The sequence below is a fragment of the Salvelinus namaycush genome, chromosome 4 (assembly GCF_016432855.1).
Source record: "Salvelinus namaycush isolate Seneca chromosome 4, SaNama_1.0, whole genome shotgun sequence".
NCBI classification, from domain to species: domain Eukaryota; kingdom Metazoa; phylum Chordata; class Actinopteri; order Salmoniformes; family Salmonidae; genus Salvelinus; species Salvelinus namaycush.
The window spans coordinates 17345332-17370891 of record NC_052310.1 but is presented as its reverse complement, the minus strand read 5'-3'; the positions used below and the strand labels follow the sequence as shown (position 1 = coordinate 17370891).

Below are 25560 nucleotides of genomic sequence, written 5' to 3'. Positions count from 1 at the left end.
TATGCAAGTGACAGATATTTGTATTTTTTGGCAGTGCTCAGTGAATGACGTGACAGGCGTGGTAATAACAATGAGAACACAATTCATTCCAGATCTTTACAGACTTTGCATCCCGAAGTTGGCTAAGGGAAAATCAAAAAGGGTGCGGTCATGGTATTTTAGTTCTGCTGGTTCAAATATACATATTGTGAATGATCATTGACATTTTTCGCTTTACTACAATAAACGAAAGTAAAATGTTCTATCATTCTAAAGTTCCCTGCCTGTCCGGACGGCTGTGCTCCGCGCGCAGTACTCAGAATGTGGGTACAGTACATAGGAAATGACTCATAGGAGTTGAACTGTTAGCGTGGGTGTGTACTCTATTAAAACAAGGCTCGGACTACTCCGGGTGACTCATTGTGAGGCTAGCTTTTCCATGGTGAAAAACAAAACAGGCTTTTCATCAGATGAACTTTCGGGAATTTCGTTTATACAAGAACCATGGCTTCAAACATTATCTGTGCGCTTTGTGGACTTGTCATTGCGACTGTAGCGAACCTAAACGGCGTGAACGGGCAACAAAGTAAGTAAAATACTTTTAATTGAACTTGTATGGATATAGATAAACTTGAATTATATGAAGTATTATCCTTTGATCTATGTAAGGCAAAGAAAAATGCTTATGTACTTTTCGATCTCAATACTATATTTTAAATGCGAAGAAACGTTATTTTATCAAACTTTTAATCGCATGGGAATTCGTGTTTCATTGACCATCATGGAATCATCGCATGGCTACTCAAATGGAGTCTGATAAAAGAAAGGTTTGCTTATGGAGTTGCTTCCTCTACCAGCTGCCTTCTCACCGGTTCCGCATTCCAATCGCCTTATTTCACTCCATCCATGCCCATGGGTGAAAAGGACAGACCTGATTGATGGGGACACTTATAGTTGGCATATCATTTCTTTCCTTTCTGAAGAGGTAAAAGTGAAGTAAAATTGTGGACTCCAAAAATATGTATATTTTTAATGGTGACTTTGAACTTGACAATATAATTCTTCCCATTCCCAGCACAATAATTCCTATATTGAGGTTATTTTCTAGGGTGGCTCTTATTGCTGAGTGGACATCAGACAAAACTGTATTATGTCTTAAATGCATGTGAGACTGTTTCATTATTGACCAGGCCAACAATATAGCTAATGCTGAAATGGGGTTTCATACAGGCCCCATGGGTGAATTTAGGATTTTGCAGGTGGTGATGCTGTCACAACCCAAAATGTGTTGATTGCTTATGTTCACACATCAGTTTTAACATGACCAGTCCTGGAAGTCAGACACAGATGAGAATCCACAACAATTCCTGATTAACATGCACAATCTGCTTCTTCATGAATAGTATCTCACCATGGAAACTCCAACTGATTGTTTGATACTGTAGATTTAATGCAAGTGTTGACTTGTCTCCAATGTCCTGCACACCTTTGTCTTACATCATTGTGTCACTCAGTTCTGATCTTTATGGTATTGTTTCATTTAGTTTCAAAGCAGCTGATGGGCAATTCCACGGAACACCACTCAGACTCTGATTTTTCACTGTAAAATGTTTGCCAAACAAAAGCCATTGATGCACAAGGACAACATTGTACATTGAACAATTTACATACAACATTTCACAAAAACACATTTACTGGAAGAACTGTGCAGATGCAAAGTTTGGTAACAGAATTACGGCAAAATTTCCTTCCGTTTTTTATGCGACCAAATTTTCCAAAAACTGTTAAATATCTGCTCTGAATTAAGATTCAAAGATATCTGCAGAACGAATGGGGTATCAGCTATTACATGACACCTTGAGTTAGAAAAAAATATATTTTGGTTATTAAACTTTAGTAAGTGAAGTGGATTTACACCCGTTAACAGAATTACGGTAATGGAATTACATCATGGGTCTGTACTACACAGAAATGCAGAATTATGCATTCTCTTCATGTTGATGTATCCTGAAAAGGTACACAAAGGTATAAATACGCAATATCATCCTTTGCATATATGGGTAATATTCTACACACTAGCTATTATTCTAAAAAGATCCGCCCCCAAACAGGACCCAATTTGGTTGGTCCGGACCAGACCAAATCTGAACCAATCATAGACGTCCATGTTTCACAAGTTTGGACATCACAGTACAGCACAGTAAAGTACAGTAGAATACAGTACAGTAAAGTATAGTTCAGTACAGTACATTATACTGTCCTCTACTCTAGTGTGCTCTACTGTACTGTACTATACTTCTCTTTACTGTACTGTAATCTACTGTGCTTTACTCTACTTCTCTTTACTGTACTGTAATCTACTGTGCTTTACTCTACTTCTCTTTACTGTACTGTAATCTACTGTGCTTTACTATACTCTACTTATCTTTACTGTACTGTAATCTACTGTGCTTTACTCTACTTCTCTTTACTGTACTGTAATCTACTGTGCTGTACTATACTCTACTTATCTTTACTGTACTGTAATCTACTGTGCTTTACTCTACTTCTCTTTACTGTACTGTAATCTACTGTGCTTTACTCTACTTCTCTTTACTGTACTGTAATCTACTGTGCTTTACTCTACTTCTCTTTACTGTACTGTAATCTACTGTGCTTTACTATACTTCTCTTTACTGTACTGTAATCTACTGTGCTTTACTATACTTCTCTTTACTGTACTGTAATCTACTGTGCTTTACTCTACTTCTCTTTACTGTACTGTAATCTACTGCGCTTTACTCTACTTCTCTTTACTGTACTGTAATCTACTGTGCTTTACTCTACTTCTCTTTACTGTACTGTAATCTACTGTGCTTTACTCTACTTCTCTTTACTGTACTGTAATCTACTGCGCTTTACTCTACTTCTCTTTACTGTACTGTAATCTACTGTGCTTTACTCTACTTCTCTTTACTGTACTGTAATCTACTGTGCTTTACTCTACTTCTCTTTACTGTACTGTAATCTACTGTGCTTTACTCTACTTCTCTTTACTGTACTGTAATCTACTGTGCTTTACTATACTCTACTTATCTTTGCTGTACTGTACTGTACTCTACTTCTCTGTACTCTATTGTACTGTACTGTCCAAACTTGTGAAACATAAATGTCTATGATTGGTTCAGATTTGGTCCGGTAACAAACCATTTTCTCAAAGTACATTGTCCATGTGGTTTATATGCTGAATTACAAAGTCACAAATCACTGGCTAGACCTCTAACCACTTGTGTGGCCTTCGAGCTCAAGGAAGAGGAAACTGTAGGCTTTATCTCATTGATACTTTACATCACTTCAATGAGTGAAGCTATTGACGTGGAGATGTCAAACCTGACAAGCAGTGTCAGAGTAACCCTAACTCTGTAAAGTAACAGGTTTTTCATCACATTATCTATGTTAAGTGCTGTGATCACTACATTGAATTTACCATCAGGCTTTATTCTTTACCGGGTTGAATTAACATTGCAGACCTTTTCTTCCATACTTAATCACCTTAGATATAAATTGACACACGCCTCTTCGAAATGAGTCTGGTACTGCTGTTTGTGGGTTCTCTAAAAGGATGTGAGGTTTCCGGTTTAGTGTCTCTCAAGGGACACACTGTAGACATTTTCTATCCAGTCTATGTCATGTTATGGTAATGTTTACTCCCAGTCTCACCACACCTTCTCTAGAAGTCAAACACACCAAAACAATGTGTCAGAACCTCATCTTGATAACACACATCCTGCCATTCACGCACCAGCGTCTCACCATGCTTGTGCGCGCAAAGCCAATGAGTAATGCTACTTTGCATATTAAGTGCATCAGTACGAGAAAATCAAAGGAATTCCCCAACTCATTTCATAAGAAGAGGAAACGCTCAGTTTCTCGGATCTTCTCTATTTCTTTGGACTTGATGTCATACGACTTCTTTATCATTGGGCAAAAACAATTCCTTTCTCAGACCGCGGACTAAGTTCATACCTGTTTATTGGCAGGTTTTAAAAACATCTACAGTAAGATAAATCATACTTTAGGTTGCTGTCTAAAAGACTATTCAGGCAGATCTGTTGTTCTCATTGACCAATGTTGAGGGAAAATAATATATATTCTCTCTCTTCCAATAGTTCATTTGTTTTGGTGAGGTAGAGGAACATTCCCCAATGAGCAAATTGAGTCACAAATTGTTGTCATTCAAACGGGTAAAAGCTGTAAGAGAATTAAGCATTGTCTCTCCATTTTATGTTTTTCTCACAGACCTATGCAGTAGTTCAGAGTTCTGGAGTTCGGACATAGACCAATGCGTATCCTGCTCATCATGCAAGCAGTATCCAAAGACCCCTTCCTGTAACACTTGTAAGTCAAATCCTTAGCTAAGGAACATTCAACCTTTATATCTTACAACTAAATCATGCAAATAACCAATGCTTAATTGTATGCCTTTCGACCAATATGTCCCCTTTCAGGCACATTCACCAAGGAAAGATCTGATGTCTGGAGACTGGCAGCCATTTCCAGCTTCTCTGTGCTGGCAGTTATTCTGGTCGCTGCAGTATTGATCATTGGAGTCATGGTGCATCGACGCAAGGCACAGAAGAGGCCCCTTCGTGGTAGGGCTCAAGGCTACCATCTCATGATAAACTAACATTGTCAGTCATGAAACGTATTGTAGCATGATGATAGAGGCACACATGTTTGTAGCATTAAGACACATTGACCTCTTTGGGTTCTGGTGAAAATACATAAAAGAAAATCAGCATCGTCTTCTTGTTGTTCTGCAGAACCCATTGAAGAGACAACGGGACCTCTTTACCAAGCGTAAACATTTCAGTAAGTGTGCCTTCCTCAAATTTGTTGATGTGTGACCAGTCGATGATAACGGCTGTCAATTATTATACATTTAAGTCATTTAGCAGACGCTCTTATCCAGAGCGACTTACAAATTGGAAAGTTCATACATATTCATCCTGGTCCCCCCGTGGGAATTGAACCCTGGTCCCCCCGTGGGAATTGAACCCACAACCCTGGCGTTGCAAGCGCCATGCTCTACCAACTGAGCCACACGGGACCACATAATTATAAGTAGCCTACATTATAAGTAGCCTACATAAGTATATGTGAATATTTCTGTACTGGTTGTAATTATGTTTTGAAATAATGGGGATGTTAAGAGGGAATTAACTAACAAATCTCTCATTACTTCCTCAGCCTCATCTTCCTTCTGACATTGATGTGACAGAACCAAGGGAACATCTTTGGATGACCAACCGAAACAGAATCATTTTTATACAATACCCTGACCACAGGGTATTATTTGAGTGGAGTTTGACCATTTAATTTATTATACTGTTAGTAAAGATGTGTTCACATACACTCAGTGTGTTACGGAACGGAGCTCTCACATAGAACTGTGTTAACTAGCGCTGTCAATCCCCTATCTTGTCTGCAGTCAGACTGTACTCTGAGGAAGACAATGTAGTTAGTAAAGAGTATCTCTCACAGCTCTTTTTGAAATGATGGCCTTTGAGTAGTGATGCCAGGTTGAGCTTTTGTAGATGTTCCAATAATCTATCGATAAGTAAGTTGTTCAATCAATAAGTAGTTTAAAAAACAGTACTGAACATGAGACACATCTTGAATGATGTGGATTTCTAACCATTACTGTCAATGCTTGAACACCTATTGTTTTATTGTAGCTTATTAGGACGAATACCAACTACCGAACTGCCTCGACTTGCCATCAGCAGGATAAAAGTGAATACAGCACAATCGTGCTTCCTGGGCCAGGTTTCACATACTGTACTTCTATAAGAGTAAAAGGTTTCTATTTAACATCCTCATGGTAATGAAAAGTAAAAGGGAAATGTTAGATTATAAATTCATGTTGGGCACATTTTGGCAATTTGAATGTACTTTTAGGGCAATTTATCCAGTCTGTGTTTCCATGTAGGAACTATATGCACTTAGAGCTACTTAGAGCTTGTTGTTTTTAACTCATCATTTTTAAAGGAGTAGAATTATTTTAACAGTATTGTGCACTGTACTCTCTAGGATCTTCCAATCAAAAGAGGCAAAGGGAAAAATAAGTGAACTGATTATGAAACTGCTCAAGCGTATTGGACATTCTTACACAGGTCATTTAACCATTATACTGTAATATGTGTGTATGCAGGATAAGTAGCATAACACAGGGGCTTGCAAACTGTCGTGATGGAAAAGTTCAAGGTGGTCCAGAATTCCGTGGGAATGTGTTTGTATAGTTCAGGGATGGGCAACTTTGATGGGGGTGGGTGCCACAAAATATCTGAAAACATCATGAGGGGCCGCAGTTGTGCCACCGCCCAATTCTACACATTTTGCAATATGGTGGAGAGACTTGTTTGCAGTTTTAATTATGATATCTTACTGAGACTGACTAACAAAATCAATGGGGGCCCCCCGGGTGGTAATTTGACCACGATTACTACAAGTTTAGATAGCTGGGCGCTAGACTAATTTACCAATCTATAAAAGGGTAGCTGACATGGGCTAATTGAGGAACGAGAAAAACTGCTGATGCACAACCAAATTTCTAAATTGCACCTTGTGTATTCTACTATTCTAACTCGCAACAGTAAGTTCAGACCCTGACTAAGCCCTTCCGCCAGTTGCCAATCCCTGGTATAGTTTATACCGTTTTCTTCTTCTTTTTGCAATGAAATCCATTCCCGATGGACAAATAGGGAAACCTTAGCGTTGTGTTGAAACAGTTGAAACAATGGAGATGAGTCAATGGTTGTGTGACATTTTTTTTAAACACTATTAGACATTGACTGCCAACCCAGGAAGGAACATTGCAGTTTAGGGAAAAACAAGCTGAACCCTATTGAAATGTATAACCATGGTATAACTGTGTACTCATCTTCAAACTAACTCAGAGCACAATTTTAGGGCTTTTGTGTCAGGATAATGTGGCTGAATATGACTTCCTTCATGTTACTGACAATATTACTTTCTTGTCAATATTAAGTGGATATGTATACCAGCAGCAAGAAAAGGGTAATTGGACAATTTTTATACAGATATTGTTTTCATATCTATTTATTTTGAATGATATATTTTCTAATGTTTATAGTTACATGTGGTAACAGCTAAATGTATGAATAAATACTGACGAAGGGACCCCTGTAAAGTTGTTTGTAAAACCTCTGACACCAGCTGACCAATTAGATTTGTTACTGAGCAATCATTTAGGGCTCTATTCAATCTGTATCGGTGAAGTGGTACAGATTGTGCAATAGCAGTGTAAAGGTCATTTCAGATTGAGCCGTCATATGCGGCATTTACCATGAATGCAGTCTCCGCTAACGCGGAAACACAGCCTTTATATTTCAATGACGCCATAACGCTAAACTTCCGTATTTGGATTGAATATTGCCCTAGTGAATGTACTTTTCTCGTCTGTTTGGGTTATGTACATGGGTTAGTGTAGTAATAAGCATTGTTACAAATGAACTGACTTTTGTGTGTTATATAGAATAAAATTATGATTCCCATAGATTTGTTGATGTATAAACTTTATGGCCTAGATTCAATCCGTAGCGCCGAAGAGCCACGCTATAGCACGATCGAAATTTGAAGGCAATAATCCCGCGGTTGCCTTCACCGTAAACGTTGCATATGTCAGCTCAATCGGAAATTTGTGCTATAACACGAACCTTCCGCTCTACGGACTGAATCTAGCAGTTGTTCAACAACTGTCCAAATGCACACATTTTGCAGTCACTACAACCATGTACTGTGTTGCATGGATACAGGCTTTGGTTTGGAAACAGGTACTATTGTGTGTAGGAGACAGGCCTTGGTTTGGAACTAGGTACTATTGTGTGTAGGAGACAGGCCTTGGTTTGGAACCAGGTACTATTGTGTGTAGGAAGCAATATGTTTTGGAACCAGGTACTATTGTGTGGAGGAGACAGGTGTTGGTTTGGAATCAGGTTCTTCATGTTAAAAAATAATAATTTAAACCAAGTTTGAAAAGGACATGAACTCAAAAAATTACGAACACAATGTATTTTAAGTCATTTAAGTTTAATAACTGATTTGTTAAGTTTCTAATTAGCTAAGTTCATAGTACTAACAAGTAAAAATCTACATTTCAAAGTGACAAAATATATACAAGGTTATATAAATAAAATATTTCAGACTTGAGTTTTCAAACACTAAATTCAAATCAAATGTGGCATATGCTTTTAATTATACTATAGCCAATTTAACAGTAACTTCATGTAAAGGAAATTCTTGCTATGAATGTACAGAGAACCCAGCTAATGTTTTATTTAAAACATTGACATAACTGTGGGAGATGCACATGACAGGGGTAGTCATGTCAAAAAATGAGGCGTACATTAACAAGTGCCAGAAGAGATCATAGTAAATCTGACACCTTCCCACTTGCAAGGTTTAAACGGAGATGAACTGGCAACATTCTCTACATGCAGACCATTTAAAATGTTCATGGCTTAAAATACATGTTGCAATTTCATGTAATTAGGGTATGAGAGCCGAATTACAGAAATGAACCATAATGTATTTATTGCCAATCCAAATAACACAAAAAAAGAATGTCTCTGTTTAGATGTTGGTAAGTCTGCCATCACCATGCAAGCTATTCTAAGTGTACAGTAGTTCTGACTTCTGCAGTAACCTTTTGTGTGAGTTGTAGAATCTGTGTCAGGATGGCCACGTAGTTTGTCTCCTGAATCAAGTAATATCATTTTACCCAGTGGACAAGCATGTCTGATACAACAATGAGAAAAAATGTTATGCACAAGATGTGAACTTACTAAAATAACATGTATTGGCAAAATGAGCACTAAACATCTCTAAAATGGCAACCTATTGCTTACAATATTGGTAGAATGGGGAGAACAACTTGCATGCATCTCGACTGCTCACGTGCAATTTGAATTTGAGGTGTTGGGAGCTGACGCCTTATTAACAATGTGCTCATGATACAGGCCTAGAGAACTATAAAAGTTGTAATTATTACAGTGTATTGTAGCTATATGCTATAATTTCTCTTAAATAAACTGTGATAGCTTTAAATATCAGTTTCAGGAATTGGCAAGGCTCTTTGATAGGGTATTTTATACATCTTACCGGTCCCAGAAATATTTACAATTCATAATATATGAAATACAAGGCATGAAGAAAGCAAAGAAAAACACCTTGTGGTGTACTGATACAACACCCTCAAACAAAGGCCCTCTGCTGTTTTAAACCTAAAAAGGGCCTCTGCTTCCTACTTGTGTTTTCCAAAACATTTGACATTACAGTGTGACTGAAAAATAACTGTTTTGTGTATGATAGGCACCTTATTGTTTCCTACACTTTTTCTGGTAGGAATAGTAAACCAAAGATAATTGCACGTTTATGTAAAGGTTAAGTTATGACCAGAAAATGGCTGATTCCAAAGACACCAAACCATTTCGCAAATAGTGGTGATCAACACCTGCTTCTTGATAAACGTTGCGGTCAACATGGTTGAAGTTAGCAACCAACGATATTGACTTTGCTAACACTTAAAGCTCGTGTTAAGTGAGTGGTTAGAACAAGATTCCGTAGATTCATCTCCACCTTTTCAAAGTTATAAAAGAATCCATAATACATTTCAACATAAATAAAATAACCATTAAAATGAGAGAAATAGGAGACTAGGATTTCACGCCACAATAATTCTACACTTTTGACTTATTTTAAGGACTATCACTCAAACGTGTTTTTAAAAGTTTGAGAAGTCAAAAGCATGCGTATGGTATTGCAACATTCATGCAATTTTCTAAGGGGGGGGAATTATGGACAAAAGGCTGCAATTCTTATTTTAACAAGACATGGGTGAGAAATGGCGCATGTAAAAAAGAAACAAGAAAGTCATGCCCAACCCAGACACCGATGATTATCTACAATGCTTTTGCACATCAGATATTTTCCTTTTAAAGATGAAAAACCTGAGTGCTAGCAAGACCATTATCCTGGGCTTATGCATTCCTACCTGTATTGGAGTTGCACCAATTGAGAATAATTATAGATTGAGGAATTTCCATAGACGCTACATAGGATATTTCTTTAAAAAAAGTCAAGGTTTTCTTTACATGTTAACATTCGTTGAAAACTGTGATCTATCAAAGTATACACAGAAAAATAAATCAAAAGAACAGGAATAAATTATTAAATACGTCCATTTAGCATACAATGCCTCAAACAAACCCAAATATTATTATCATTATTAAAACCATTTACTTGATTTCATGATTTCAGTAAATACCTTTGATATCATCCTCTGGGTAGGACTAGAGGTCATCTCCCTTACAGCGACAGGGTTGTCCTTATTGAAACCACATCACAAAAGGTCAATTGACCACTTCTCTCTAACCTATGGCAACACTGAACAGGATTCAAGGGCAAATATACAGCCCACACTTTTGATGAGCACAGCAGAGAAATTAACCTACGGAGGCACAAAACACAGTAATAGATAGCAAGAGGAAATAAATCATGTCCTATAGTCCTCACTCCTATAGCGCTAAACGATTCAATGGCTTTGTGCAAACATTCAATCCAATCTGGGACTTTTTAGTGTCACAATCCCTACTAGAGGTAAGATCGGAATTCCTTCCACGAGTCCAAAAGTGTATGACCAAAACAAAAAAAATGAAATGTTTGTGAGGCAGCTTTGAAGAGCTCAGCATCAAGACTAAACGCCGTCCCTACTGGGGCTTTGAGGAACACCCGTCACTTTACAATTACTGATAGGGGCCCAGGGGAGACTAACATAAGAAGTATTTGACTCTACAATGGTCTGAGGGGTTGAAGAAAACCCTCACCTTTTGAATCCCGACTCGACTCAGAGAAAAGAGCCCATGTCCAAGTCCATGAAACTGTTAGCATCCATGCTGAAGGAGGACTCATAAACCTGGGCACCGCTCTGGTGCATCTTTTGGTGGTGGCGCAGATTTGACTTGCTGGAGAAGCTCTTGTTGCACAGCAGGCAGGAGAAAGGCTTCTCTTTGGTGTGCATCCTCCGGTGGCAGATGAGCTGGGTGGACACGCGGAAGGCCTTGCCACACTCCAGGCACTGGTAGCGCTTGGGCTCCGTGTGGATGCGCCTGTGGTTCTTCAGGGCCATCAGGTTAGTGAACTCCTTCTGGCACACGGAGCAGAAGAAGGAGCCCGTTTTGTGGCTGTTCTTGTGGTTGAGGAGGGAGCCGGCGTGGCGGTAGGTGCGGCCGCAGTGCTCACACACGTGGCTCTTCACCCCTGTGCAGTGAGCCTCGTTGCTCTCCTGCTGGTCCTGAGGGTCGGGCATGCCGCCGTGCATGTGGGCAAACGCCGGTACCAGCTTGGGCATGCCCTGGATCCCCACGGGTTGGTCCAGTCCCGAGCCCCAGCCTACGTTGTCCTTTAATTGCATGCTGTGTTGTTGGTAATGCCCCTGGGCCCGGTGGTGCAGGTCCTGGTGTTGCTGGTAGCTGACCGGGTTGGGGAAGCTCTGATGGCAGGGGCTGCAGACCAGGGTGCGTTCCTTGGAGTGCACCTCCATGTGGCTCTGCAGGTGGGAGACGAGACAGAAGGTCTTGCCACAGTCTGGGCAGCAGTGGCGCTTCATCTGGGAGTGGACCTGGAGGGTGATGGGGTCGGGGAAAGTCTGGAGGCACAAGGTACAGTGGTGGAGGTTTTCGGAGTGCGTCTTTTTATGGTTGAGCAGGGAGCCAGAGTGGCGGTACGAGCGTCCACACAGGTCACACCTGCAGTAGAGAGACATATTAAAATCCCTGTTCATGAAAATAATTTACATTGGGCATTAATTGGCAAAGAAAACATTGTTTTTACTAATAGAATATAAACAGAGGAAATAATTACAGATTTACCCTAAAACTAAACATAAAAAATAGCCATTCAAACCATGAAAACAGAAGGGAGAAGACTAAAAAAAGTGGATCATTCTAATAACATCCACGAAGAAGCAGTAGGAGTTACATAACGAGTTGATTATGAGACAGTAACTCACATGAAGCACTTGTCTCCACCAACATCTCTGTGATAGCTGTCACCAGCTTTAGCCGAGTCATCCGGACCCCTGCTCTGGCAGCGGTGCCTCTTCAGCCCAGACTTGCCCTGGAAGCTCTTGCCACATTCTGGGCAGCTGAAGTGGCTGGCCACCCTAGTGTGGACCTTCTGGTGGTTATGGAGAATACTGGCCAGCCGAAACGCCTTCCCACAGGTCAGGCAGACATGCTTCTTCTTCTGTGTGTGAATTCGTGTGTGGTTGCGTAACGCCATGGGATTAGAGAAGGGCTTGGAGCAGAACGTGCAGCTGAAGTGGCCGGACTTATGGGTGTTTTTATGATTCAGGAGACTGCCCGCGTGGCGGTAGCTGCGATTGCAGATGTTGCAGGTGAATGGTCGCTCCTCTTTTTTCAAGGACATGCTCGTTTGTCCATCACTGCTCTCTGATGAGTTTGCCAGTGACCCACATGTATGGGCTGTGAGCTGGTCTGCAGATACAAATGTCAGTCTGCATTGCTTACATTTAATGTTTCTAGCGCGTCTGCGACCACTTCCCCTGACCCCTCCAGGCATATCCTTTCGGAGGTGTGCGCAAATATGGTTAGACAACTGCTTCTTTCCCCTAAAGGCCTTTCCACAGTTTTGGCAACTGTGCTTTTTAACTGAGAAGTGGATGCGCAGGTGGTTCTTCATAGCCAGTTGGTTGGAGTAGGTGTTGTTACAAACAGAACAGTAGTATTCGCCCGTCTTGTGAGAGTTCTTGTGGTTGACCAGACTTCCTGCGTGCCGATACGTTCGCCCACATTGGTCACAGGAGTAGGGGCGAGGGTCGCCTGCCCCCTCTGATTTGACTTCAGTCTGAGACGCTGTCAGAGCCCCTTCCCCCACACTGGGTTTCTTTAGGTTGAGGGTTGGCCTACGCTTTCTGCGGGTGGTGGTGGCGGATTGATTGGCAGGTGCATTTAACGAGTGCATTCCTCCCTCTGACCTGGCCCCATTCATCTGCATGAGGGCCTGAATCTGATTGTTGAGCTCCTGTATTTTGGCCTTGTTCTCCTTGTGAATTCTTAGGTGGTTCAATAGCTGCTTCTGTATCTTGAATGCCTTCCCACATTCATTACAAGTATGCCTAGACGAGGGGACAAAGAGAGAGGATAATCCTGTTTACAAAGCACAGAACATTTGAGCATGAATGAAGTTATGACACAAAGTACATCTATGGCAATAGCAATTTTATAGGCAATATATCCTTGGATTATTTTACATGTACGTAAGCACTTGTAAAAGAAAATGCTTGCTGTTAGGGCAGGGTCCAATCACCATTTGTTGGCATTTAGGCAAATTCAACTATAACAATGTAATAACCTAAACCTTAGTATGTAGTAGTACAAATTAATTGGGTCTACCGCATGTGTACAATGTAGCTTCTCTGGTTATATACATGATGTCAAATAACATGGACACTTATCAGTAGAAGACAACTTTTTTCTGTGTTAGCAATTACGTTGAGCAATTACCTCTTAACATCAAAGTGGGTCCTTTGATGGTTCTTAAGGGCCAGTAGATTGTAGAAGCGCTTCTGGCAAACCATGCAGCGGAATACTCCCGTTTTGTGGGACTTTTTATGGTTGAGAAGGGAGCCAGCATGTCTGTATGCTCTTCCACACTGATCACACTTGTACTGGCGATCACCATTGTCTAAATCCGCTTTCATTGGTCCTAATTCTTTACCGTTGACAGAGTTGCCCATTTCAGTTCTCTCATCACCAGATTCACTTTGCCCATTTGCTGTACATTGATGAGTCTCAAGATGATGGTAACTGGTGCAAAATGTACCACAATTTCCACAGATAATGCTGTCAACTTCCTCTTTGTGCCTAGCTCCATTACTATTGTCCATATGTACGTGTTTAGCGTCATCTGCCTGTGCTTTATGGTGCGAGAGCTGATGGGCAAGCATGTCTTGCTTCTTGGCAAAACTCTCTCCGCAAGTACTGCAGATCATCAGACCCCCGTCCACCTGCTGTCTCTCTCCAGGGTCCTCTTCTTTTTCAGCCTCGAGGGAGGACATGGAGGACGGGCCAGAGCTTGTAGGAGTATCATGGGATTGAGTGTGGCCACGAAGATGACTCCTCAGAGCCCTCATGCTTGTGTAGCGGTTCCCACACACTGAGCATTGATAGAGCTCTCCGTCATCATCTTCATCATCCTCCTCCTCGCCATCACCACTATTTAACTGCTCCCCATTCATGACTTCATGAAAGTTGTGTTCACCAAAGTACCTTTGCCCAGGGCTGCCATTCAGTCCCTGGAATTTTATATGATCCTCTGGATTTCCCATGGAGCATTGGCCATTAGTGTCCTGGAAGGTTAGGTTACTGTCGCAATCATTTGACATGGCCTCCTGCTGCTGTTGTAGCTGGGGGCATATGTGCGACTTGATCCCTGCGATGTCTGCAAATGTTTCGCCACAGTCGGCGCACATGTGCCTCTCCATCAGGTGTTCGTCGTGAGGTAGGTGCACTGTTCTTTCCTGGGGAAAGGTGGAGTCAAACTGCTCGTGGAATGATCCTCCATTGTCGTGTTCACCCTTGTTCTCCTGAGCGAGCGCCATCATACTGCTAGCGTCACCATCCTGAGAGGAAAAGCAGGCCTGCTGGTTCTCCAGTGTCAGGGGCTCGGTAGACAGCCAGTCTCCTTCAGAGCTGAGGTTGAAGGAGGACGGATGGGCCCTGTGAATGCGGATGTGGCTGCGGAGGGCAGCCATGTGTGGGTAAGTCTTGCGGCAGATGGAACACTGGTAAATGCCCGTCTGATGAGACCGCTTGTGGTTGATGAGGCTCCCTGCGTGCCGGTAGCTTTTGCCACAGACCTGGCACTTGAAGCGGCGCTCAACATTATCTGTAACTGAGGACTGTTCTGCCTTCCCTAGATCGTCAGCAGAAATCTCTGAATCCAAGATTGCGGGCTCTTGCTGAGTGTTCAAGGTGGATTCGTTACTGGAGTGGTCAGAGTATATTTGAACATCGTTGATCTGCTCCCCCTGATTATCCATCGATGGAGTATTGTTTAGAGGGGTTGAATGAAAGTTTGAGTCAGGAGAATGAGTGACACTATGGTCATAAGTGCCATGATAACCATCAGATGAACCTTGAATGTGCCCAAATGACATAGAGGAAGAATTATGCATTTGGATGTGTTCCTGGAACTCATCATCATTAGGAAATATCACTTGACACAGGTGGCAGAAATGTACAGCAGCCTCCCTGTTTGAGGGGGAAAACTGCTCTTGTGCTGTGCCTGCGTAAGTGACTTCAGTGGAACGGGTGTCTGGCCCACTTCTGGACTTGTTATGGGTTCTCTGGTGACTATGGAGGGCAGCAAGATTATTGAACTGTTTGAAACAGATAGGGCACTCAAACATCCCTACTTGGTGAGACTTTTTATGATTAATCAGGCTTCCATGGTGTCTATATGACTTTTCACACTGATCACATTTGAAAGGTCGATCCCCTGCTTCGTCAGAGCCTAGGTTTTCACTGTAATTAGCTGAGATGGGGATAATCTCTGCCTCCTCCTGACTAAGGCCATTATCAGATATAATATCCATCCTTGTGTCTTGCTGGTCAGCCACCAAGACCAACTGCTCATGAAGGTCTTCATTATCCTCAATTTCATCTCTATTCTCAATTGGAGAATATTCTGCAGCTGCCCTACTACCAGCTCTCCTCTTTGACTGCCTGGATAGATGGACCTTTTGATGGGTGGCCAGCTGAGTAGCTAACCTAAAGGCCTTCCCACAATCCATGCAGGAGTACTTCTTCTGCGATGTGTGGATGCGCAGATGGCTCTTCAGGGCCAGAGGGTTTGAGAGCTTCCTAGCACATACTGGACATTGAAAAGAACCCAACTCGTGTGTTTTCTTATGGTTAGCGAGGCTACCTGCATGCCTGTAACCCCGCCCACATTCATCACACTTGAACTTGCGATCTTCCTCTTGCTGGGAGTGACTATCCATGTGTTCCAGAAGGCTTGGCATGTTGGAACACACTGTGCCACAGTGTTTGCAAGGGAAGCCTTTGGTCCTGCCAGGCTCCTGCATAGCCATTACAGGACAGTACTGCACATATTTGAGCTAGATAATTGAGGGGAAAATACATCAGATTCCCAGCTCCTCTGTATAACAAGAGCGTATCTATTGTACGGTCCAAATAGGAAGGCAACACAAGAATGCGATTGGATAATTTAGTACCACTCCATTGAATATTAATTTAATTTCTGGGGTAGAAAGGCTGCAGGTACACCATGAGGGCTGTGGAAAAAATGTAAAACAGATCTGGTCATTTGGCATAATTTGCAGTCAATGTATTATTTAACTATGGGATAATCATGGCCTACTAATGCAATTGGCACAAACTTTTATTCAAAATGTAGTTTACTGATGCAACGCCTGTATTATTTTTAATTAACACGTTAAAGGAGTCAGCGGGTAGCCTAGCGGTTAAGAGCGGTACGAAACCTTGTGCCGAATAGTTGAAACATCTGTCGATGTGCCCTTTGAGCAAGGAACTTAACTCTAATTGCTCTTGTAAGTCGCTCTGGACAAGAGCATCTGCTAGATGATAACATGTTAAAGGCTTGGTGTGAGACTTACTATTGAAACAAGGGTTTTGTCTCATCTGGAAGTATACAATTCAAGCAGGCAATGATACAGTAGAGATGAAGTAGACCATATTACTGTAAACTGGACAGTTGTGGTTTGAAACAAACACTTCAAATTATGACGAATTTTTAAGAACCATAGGGTAGTTTATCTCAGATTGAAATATGGCTAATAAACCAGGCCTAATATATTTAACTCCGCTCAAATATCGTGTTAATCGGTTCAGTAACGCAACATGACAAACTCTCCATTCATCATATGCAGCTTCATACAGTGTACAGCAGCAATACTTTTCCTGTTTGGCCTAGCGACATAAAATGTCGTTAACGTTACCGTGAACTGAATTACCAATTGTTTTACTTATTTACATGCAATTTAAATGTATATATATATATCAGAATGGACTAAATGTAGGAATTGAACTAGTTTGTTACTTGTTGGCTAGCTCGATCTCAAACTATCCCAAAAAGATTTTGTCCGATTCAAGTTGAAAGTGGCTAGCTAGCTAGCACACACAGCAATACCCTGACTAGCGCGACAGCCAGCCGCATAGCTATGTCAATAATGTGGGAAAACACCACCTTGGTCAAAACAACTTAAAATGTCAAATGGTTGAATTCCAGTAGCTACATTTCATGTGTTAGGTCAAAACACGCACTACTATGGAAAAGTTGTTGTTTTGCGAGCAATCAAATGCTGGATACAATAGCTGCTATGTAACGTTAGCAAGTAGCATCATCATGCTTAGCTAGCTAAACAAACATTGCAGCAAAAAGCGATACTCTGTTTTTACCATCCATTTGATTCGTGCATCCTGTCAAATATATTCTGTAGTTTCTGATGTAACCTATGTCATTTAAATCCAGGTCAATGTATTTCCTCACCACAAAGCTAAAATGTTATTGATAATGGACAAGTCTTCTTCAATTGTCTTTTTTTCCTCCTTCATTCCATTCCATTACACATTCTTCCTGTTCTTGTTGCTAGGAAACAGGATATGTGTACCACTAAAATAAGTCCCCCTTCGTCGTTCTGTCATACGCACATAACTGTGCGTTGTCTACAAAACTGTGTGGATTTGTCATGTAAAATTATAAGATGGACTGGTACGTAAACTGACATTTAAAACACTTCTTAGGTGACTAAAACGTTTTCCATCCCATTTAGGCACTAGCTCAATCAAAAATTAACAACCCATCTGCGCGACATCAACCATCCATGCAAACGATGGAAACATTTGGCAAAACAGGAGCGTGCTATTTAATTATTTCCCCTCTCAATAGAACACCTCTTACCTGCAGTTCTTCAAAAATAAAGCCATTCATGCGGTTCTCCGACATCTTGCTAACTGTAAAATACACTACAGTTGGTCAAATATGAGAAAATCCATAAAGCCAACGTTTAATATTTACAAGAAATTGTGACCCACGCAAGTGCTGCACTGTTGCACGCTCGAGAATAGCGCTCTCGTCATGGTCCTAAAGCCGTCCTCCTCCACCAACACCAATCATAGGGCTTCACTGTAAACGCAGTTATTGGGGCTTCATATCTGGACATTTTAACTGATCCTGAATGCCCGAACGAAGATAAAAAGGTAAGCAATCGTTTTAATATTATAATACACATTTATTCCAAATACAGATGCGGGGCCATCCCATGCGAGGATGACCCCAGAGGGCGAATGAGCTTGTTCAGCCGGTCCTAAAGCCAGCCATTTTGAGTTTAGCACAAGTACGCTAAAATCGCTTCAATTGCCCATTTTTATTGAATTATTGCCTCCTGATATATGCACCCCAGTAATAATTTAACTTGCAAAACGCACGTTATTTTTTCAAAGAAATTAGATTTATTTGAGATTCGTGTTTTTCATGGCAACTTCCTTTATAACAAGCGTTTAGTTGAATTGTCCCTGAGGTCCTAATGCCAGCCATTTTGAGATTTACCCCTCCACATTATTAATGAAACGTTGTTCACTAGTTCCCCACTGCTACCTAAGTGCCTTTGTCATGTCCTCTCAGCCAGTACAAATTATATTTGAAAACATGATATAAATGATCTTGGATCGAGTTTCAATCTGCTCACTATTTTATATGATTGTAAAATCATTACTGTCTACTGAACATTTCCCAAGCTTGATTAAGAAATGCATGACAGAATGTGTCATCTTCAGATTCACTTATGTCTTTTTCTTATATTCTAATTTCCTTAGCATCACAAGCATATAACTTAAAGGATGGCCTCTCCCCAGCCTGGCAGCCCACCACCTACAGAGCAAGACACCCCCCTTGCTGAACCGAGTGAGGAGAGCAAAGAGCTGGAGGTAGAGGAGCCCCCTGTAAAAAAGAGAGGCAAAGGCAGACCTCCAAAGAAATCCAAGCATTCTTTCAAATGCTCTGCCTGCCAGGAGGCTTTCAGTAGCCCCTTGGCTCTCCGGAGCCATAAGCTGTCTGCCCACAGTAAGGAGCAGCAGGAGCAAAAACAGCACCCATGCTCTCAGTGCAGCAAAACGTTCCCCAGCAGAGCCCAGCTCTCCAAGCATCAGCGCTCTCACTCTGCTCAGCGCCCCTTTCAGTGCGATCAGTGTCACAAGGCTTACAAGACCCCAACGGAGCTACGCAACCACAGCCGCTCCCATACAGGGGAGAAGCCTTTTGTCTGCACCGAATGCGGCAAGACCTTCATGCAGGCCATATGCCTGCGTATTCACATGACGCAGCACAGCGGCGAGCGGCCATATTCCTGCCCCCATTGCTCCAAAAGCTACCCCACTCTGTCCAAGCTGAAGGTGCACCTGCGCTCTCACACGGGGGAGAAGCCCTATTTTTGTGCCGAGTGCGGGAAGAGCTTTGCCGACCCCTCTGTTTACCGGAAGCACAGGCGCAACCACCAGGGCCATCGGCCCTACTCCTGTGATAAGTGTGGGAAGACGTACACTGAGCTGAAAGACCTGAAGAACCATGAACGGTCTCACACAGGAGAGAAGCCCTACCTGTGTTCAGACTGCGGCAAGGCTTTCTCCCGTTCCTCCTCCCTGGCTTGTCACCTCCGCATTCACTCCCAGAGCAAACCCTACCAGTGTGAGCAGTGTGGCAAAGGCTTCACTCAGCTCTCCTCCTATCAGTCTCACCTGCGCACTCACTCGGGTGAGAAGCCATTCCTCTGCCCGCAGTGTGGGAAGATGTTTTCAGACCCCTCCAGTTTCCGCCGGCACCAGAGGGCCCATTCAGGGTTCAAGCCCTACCCCTGTGACAAGTGTGCCAAGAGATTCCGGCAGCCTGCCGACCTGGCCGTGCATCAGCGGGTGCACTCCGGGCAGCGGCCCTACAAGTGTCAGAGCTGCGACAAGGCATTTGTGGCGTCCTGGGACCTGCGGCGTCACATGCTGGTGCACACAGGGCTGCGGCCCTTCTCCTGCACGGAGTGCGGCAAGTCCTTTGCCGAGCGCTCCAGTCTCAACAAGCACCGCAGGGTGCACTCCGGCGAGCGCCCATTCAAATGTGACCTGTGCTTCAAGTCGTTCGTGGTCTCCTCCAGCCTACGGAAGCACGAGCGCACTCACCTGGCTGAGAGGCCTGCGCTGCTACCGCAGCAGGCGGTACCTGAGACAGTTGCAGCAGTCTTCCTCGCTCACACCTCCCTCCCCCAGTTCTCCTGTTCACACTGTGACGTCACCTTTGGGACCTGGGAGGAGGTTCAGGCCCATGAGGCTCTTCACACCGTCTCCCCTCTTTCCACCACCGTGGCCCCCCTGCCCATGGGCCCACACGTATGCGCCACCTGCCGGGAGGAGTTTGTACTGCTGTCTGACCTGCAAGCCCACGAGAAGATGCACCCCAAACCGCGACCCCACGTCTGCGACAGCTGCGGCAAAGGTTTCCTCAACAAAGCTGGGTTGCGGAAACACCAGCGGATCCACTCGACCAACCGCAACCACGTCTGCCCCCACTGTAGCAAAGCTTTTCTGTTTGCCGCCTATCTCCGCAAGCACTTACGCACCCACCGCGACCCTCTGCCCACCTTCCCCCTCTCTGACACACACATTGCACACACAGAGCCTCTTCCCTCGCCACCTCCACCCATTGAAGTTTCCTCGTCTACTCTTGAGCCTGGTGCAATTTGTCTGACTATACCGGTGACGATTCCAGTGACTGTTCCTGTGACCTTTCAGACCACGCCCATGTATATCGATAAGGAAGACCGACTCTGAAAAGACCATAACTGTTTGTGTTGAATGAATTATGACTCAACAGCCAGATGCCTTGAATATTTTGAACAACAGTATGGTTAAAAAATGGCTTAATTCCCATCCTTGAACAAAGGTTATTGATAGCCTATTGATAACAATTTGAAATAATGAGACTTTTCACTTTAAATTGCCCTCAACTGTTTTGTGTGTAGGATGACATGTATTTATGATTTAAAATGTTTTATTAATGCTATATAATGTACATTATGTTTTATACTATACGAACCTGACATCTGTCATCAACTTATTTCAAATTTCATTATCATGATTTGTTCATAAGAATGTATTGTTTTGTGTCATAGGCTATACACTGAGTATACCAAATATTAGGAACACCTTCCTAATATTGAGTTGCACCCCCGTTTGCCCTCAGAACAGTCTCAATTTGTCAGCCATGGACTCTACAAGGTGTCGAAAGCGTTTCACAGGGTTTTCTGGCCCATGATGACTCCAATGCTTCCCACAGTTGTGTCAAGTTGGCTGGATGAACTTTGGGTGGTGGACCATTCTTGATACAAACAAGAAACTGTTGAGAGTGAAAAACCCAGCAGTGCTGCAGTTGACAAACCGGTACACTTCACACCTACTACCATACTCTGTTCAAAGGTAGCTTAAATATTTTGTCTCGCCCATTCACCCTTTGAATGGCACACATACACAATCCATGTCTCAAGGCTTAAAAATCATTCTTTAACTTGTCTCCTCCCCTTCATCTTCACTGATTTAAAGTGGATTTAACAAGTGACATCAATAAGGGATCATAAGTTTCACCTAGATCCACTTGGTCAGTCTGTCATGGAAAGTGCAGGTGTTCTTAATGTTTTGTGAACTCAGTGTATATTGATTAGTGTGTAGGCTAAACTACTCATCCTAATTCCACAGTTAGGTCATTTATGTCTAAACATAGGCTATAACATTGTTTGAGTCATGATATTAAGTCGGATGTTTTTTTTTCCATGGACTGTTGGGTATTTTGATTTCTACTCAGTTCTCATAATTTTTGCGATGGAATATGTAAGTAAACAATTTACTTCGTAGCATTGATGGACTGAAGTTGCTTTCTTGTGAAATGGCTCTTTTGAAGAAAAACCTGAATGCCTAAATTGACCTGTTGGAGAAGAATCATCGTGTCTTATGCCTAATAATATGCAATTACATATGACATACGTTCAGGGTATATGATAACATCATATTACAGTTAGACTCAAATACATATAATAGTTGCCTATGGTATCATCAAAAGCATGATGATAACAAAGAATATAACCATATTTTCAACCAAAACACCTGACACACAGACTTATACAAACAATAGTTTAAAAAGGGAGGGTCACTGATGAAAAAAGAGAAGTACCATTGGGTTGAGTCAGCAGAATAAAAGGTGAGACATGGTAACACTGATGTTGATGACAATGCCATTTTACAACCTAATAAAAGGTTTTCAACAGACATACTATGAAGTTCATGGAAATGACTTTTAACGGTAAGTTGGCATCTCCTGTTATTACAGCAGCTATATGTCAAATACACCAGGGGAAAGTTTTGAAATTAAAGTGTAGTAAGCATATTTGGATATTTACTGTAATCTTACAACATTTCTTATAACGTTGAATATTATTGTTGACAAAATAAATGTTTATTGCTCTGCAATGCAAATATGTGAACATGTATCTTGATACATTGCCCGATGTGGTACCTTTCTTCTCTTGCTAGATCACTGCTACAGTAGTTTCATAACAAAGACGAGCAGACATAATGGCAGCCATCGTAACAGGGCTCATCCCAATCCTCCGCACGGCAGTGGACACCACAACCACCTACAAGTGCCGCTCGCTGTGGTTTGGCTTCCTCTGCATGCGCCTGGTGGTTCTGTTCGTGGCCGAGATGCCCTGGTTCAAGCTGGACGCGGACTTCAGCTGTAACACCACCCAGGACTTGTGCACCCGAGGCTGCTTCAATCAACACTTTGACAAGCCTGTCATGGTGGCCTGGAACTTCTTCTTCATCCTCCTCGTCATGTCTGTCCTCCTCATGGAGCTCTTTGCCTCCCACCTCCGCTCTGCTGCCCAGAAGAGGAGTTCCCGGCAGAGGAAAACTACCGGGGAGTTGGAGGCCCAGGGGAAGAGTGTCAGTGTGGCTGAATCTGAACCCCCAGAGAAGATGGTGATTGATCTCCACAAAGACAGGGGCACTGTAGGCTTCTACCTGCTCAGCACCGTGCTGCGTATTATGGTGGAGGTCTGGTTTGTCTATGTGCTTCTGTCCTGGAACCTACCTAAAGTAGATGAAGGACCATTCAAGTGTAAGTCAGCTATCTGCCCAGAGATACATATTTGCTTGGTGAGGGCGGCACCAGAGAAACGTATGTCTATCTATGCTTTAGCCTCTGTTTCAGGCTTGGTCATTGTAACTTCCGTCTATTTCTGTTTGTACTCTATTTTCCACTACCTCTGTAAATTTTGAGACTGCAGGGAACCCACACTGGACCTTTTTAACTATAAATGTGTAATGTGTAGGTGTAACATTGGATTTACTGTTTTCTTTTTTTTATCATGTGTCATGTCTGTGCCAGCTTAAAAGGCTAATAATGCTAAATAATCTGTCCAAGTTTCCTACATTCTCATTCTTGGCAGCAGTTTTTACTGTTCAAACTATGCTTATGGGTGTAGAAACACCTATCTGATGGTGTGTCTGAGTCAGGCATTTCTAGTGCTTTTTGGTCAGGGTGAAAATACATGCTAAGCTAGAGAGGGAGTGTTACCTTCAGAAAGTATTCACACCACTTGACTTTTTCCATATTTTGTTGTGTTACAGCCTGATTTTAAAATGGATTAAATTTAGATTTTTTTTTGTCACTGGCCTAAACACAATACCTCATAATATAAAAGTGGAATATCAAAGTCATTTTTCAATGACCACGTCATCTCTACCCCACACATTCATTTATCTGTAATGTCCCTCAGTCGAGCAGTGAATTTCAAACACAGATTCAACCACAAAGACCAGGGATGTTTTCCAATGCCTCGCAAAGAAGGGCACCTATTGGTTGATGGGTCAAAATAAAAAAAGCAGACATTGAATATCTCTTTGAGCATGAAGTTATTAATTACACTTTGGATGGTGTCAATACACCCAGTCACTACAAAGATACAGGCATTCTTCCTAACTCAGTTGCCGGAGAGGAAGGAAACCGCTCAAGGATATCACCAGGAGGCCAAAGGTGACTTAAAACAGTTACAGAGTTGAATGGCTGTGATAGGAGAAAGCTAAGGATGGATCAACAACATTGTAGTTACTCCACAATACTACCCTAATTGACAGAGGGAAAATAAGGAAGGAGGAAGGAAGCCTGTACAAAGTACAAATATTCAAAAACATGCATCCTGTTTGCAACAAGGCACTAACGTAATACTGCAAAAGAAATTGGCAAAGCAATTAACTTTTTGTCCGAAATACAAAGTGTTAGAGTGCATTCGTATTCAGACCCCTTGACTTTCTCTACAAATTGTTACCTTACAGGCTTATTCTGAAATTGATTAAATAAAACATTTTCTCATCAATCTACACACAATACCCCATAATGACAAAGCGAAAACAGGCTTTTTGAATATTTAGAAAACGTCAAAAAAATTAAAAAACAGAAATACCTTATTTACATAAGTATTTAGACCCACTCAACATTGAACTCAGGTGCATCCTGCTTCCATTAATCATCTTGAGATGTTTCTACAACTTGATTGGAGTCCACCTGTGGTAAATTCAATTGATTCAACATGATTTGGAAAGGCACACACCTGTCTATACAAGGTCTCACAGTTGACAGTGCATGTCAGAGCAAAAAACAAGCCATAAGGTCGAAGGAATTGTCTGTAGAGCTCCGAGACAAGATTGTGTCGAGGCACAGATCTGGGGAAGGGTACCAAAACATTTCTCAAGCATTGAAAGTCCCCAAGAACACAATGGCCTCCATCATTCTTAAATGGAAGAAGTTTGGGGGAGAAGGGCCTTGATCAGGGAGGTGATCAAGAACCTGATGGTCACTCTGACAGAGCTCCAGAGTTCCTTTGTGGAGATGGGAGAACTTTCCAGAAGGACAACCATCTCTGCAGCACTCCACCAATCAGGCCTTTATGGTAGAGTGGCCAGACAGAAACCACTCCTCTGTAAAAGGCAGATGACAGCCCGCTTAGAGTTTGCCAAAAGGCACCTAAATGGCTCTCTGACCATGAGAAACAAGATTCTCTGGTCTGATGAAACCAAGATTGAACTCTTTCGCCTAAGTGCCAAATATTACGTCTGGAGGAAACCTGCCACCATCCCTACGGTGAAGCATGGTGGTGGCAGCATCATGCTGTGGGGATGTTTTTCAGGGGCAGGAACTGGAAGACTAGTCAGGCTTGAGGGAAAGATAAACGGAGCAAAGTACAGAGAGATCCTTGATGAAAACCTGTTCCAGAGTGCTCAGGAACTCTGACTGGGGCGAAGGTTCACCTTCCAACAGGACAACGACCCTAAACACATAGCCAAGACAACGCAGGAGTGGCTTCGGGACAAGTCTTTGAATGTCCTTGTGTGGCCCAGCCAGAGCCCGGACTTGGAACCC

The 25560-nt window shown here is 42.4% G+C and overlaps 3 protein-coding genes and 1 long non-coding RNA gene across 4 annotated transcripts; 3 read left to right on the top strand and 1 right to left on the bottom strand.

Annotated features, from left to right (window-relative positions):
* The first annotated feature begins 386 nt into the window (after positions 1 to 386).
* LOC120045490 lies at positions 387 to 6509 on the top strand. Its single transcript, XR_005476712.1, has 5 exons — positions 387 to 565; positions 4258 to 4356; positions 4467 to 4610; positions 4782 to 4830; positions 5209 to 6509. It is a non-coding gene; the product is annotated as an uncharacterized LOC120045490 (long non-coding RNA).
* Positions 6510 to 8059: 1550 nt separating this feature from the next.
* Positions 8060 to 17683, bottom strand: znf646 (zinc finger protein 646). Its single transcript, XM_038991306.1, has 4 exons — positions 17596 to 17683; positions 13566 to 16360; positions 12050 to 13177; positions 8060 to 11786 (listed from the first exon to the last, which is right to left on the bottom strand). Exons 2-4 carry the CDS (start codon positions 16154 to 16156, stop codon positions 10886 to 10888), a joined length of 4620 nt encoding a protein of 1539 aa, XP_038847234.1. The 5' UTR covers positions 16157 to 16360; positions 17596 to 17683; the 3' UTR covers positions 8060 to 10885.
* Positions 17684 to 18232: 549 nt separating this feature from the next.
* Positions 18233 to 21624, top strand: znf668 (zinc finger protein 668). Its single transcript, XM_038990382.1, has 2 exons — positions 18233 to 18305; positions 18921 to 21624. Exon 2 carries the CDS (start codon positions 18945 to 18947, stop codon positions 20916 to 20918), a length of 1974 nt encoding a protein of 657 aa, XP_038846310.1. The 5' UTR covers positions 18233 to 18305; positions 18921 to 18944; the 3' UTR covers positions 20919 to 21624.
* Positions 21625 to 22712: 1088 nt separating this feature from the next.
* On the top strand, positions 22713 to 23420 carry LOC120046037 (gap junction beta-3 protein). Its single transcript, XM_038990947.1, has one exon. The coding sequence runs from the start codon at positions 22713 to 22715 to the stop codon at positions 23418 to 23420; it is 708 nt and encodes a 235-aa protein (XP_038846875.1).
* The last annotated feature ends 2140 nt before the right edge of the window (positions 23421 to 25560 follow it).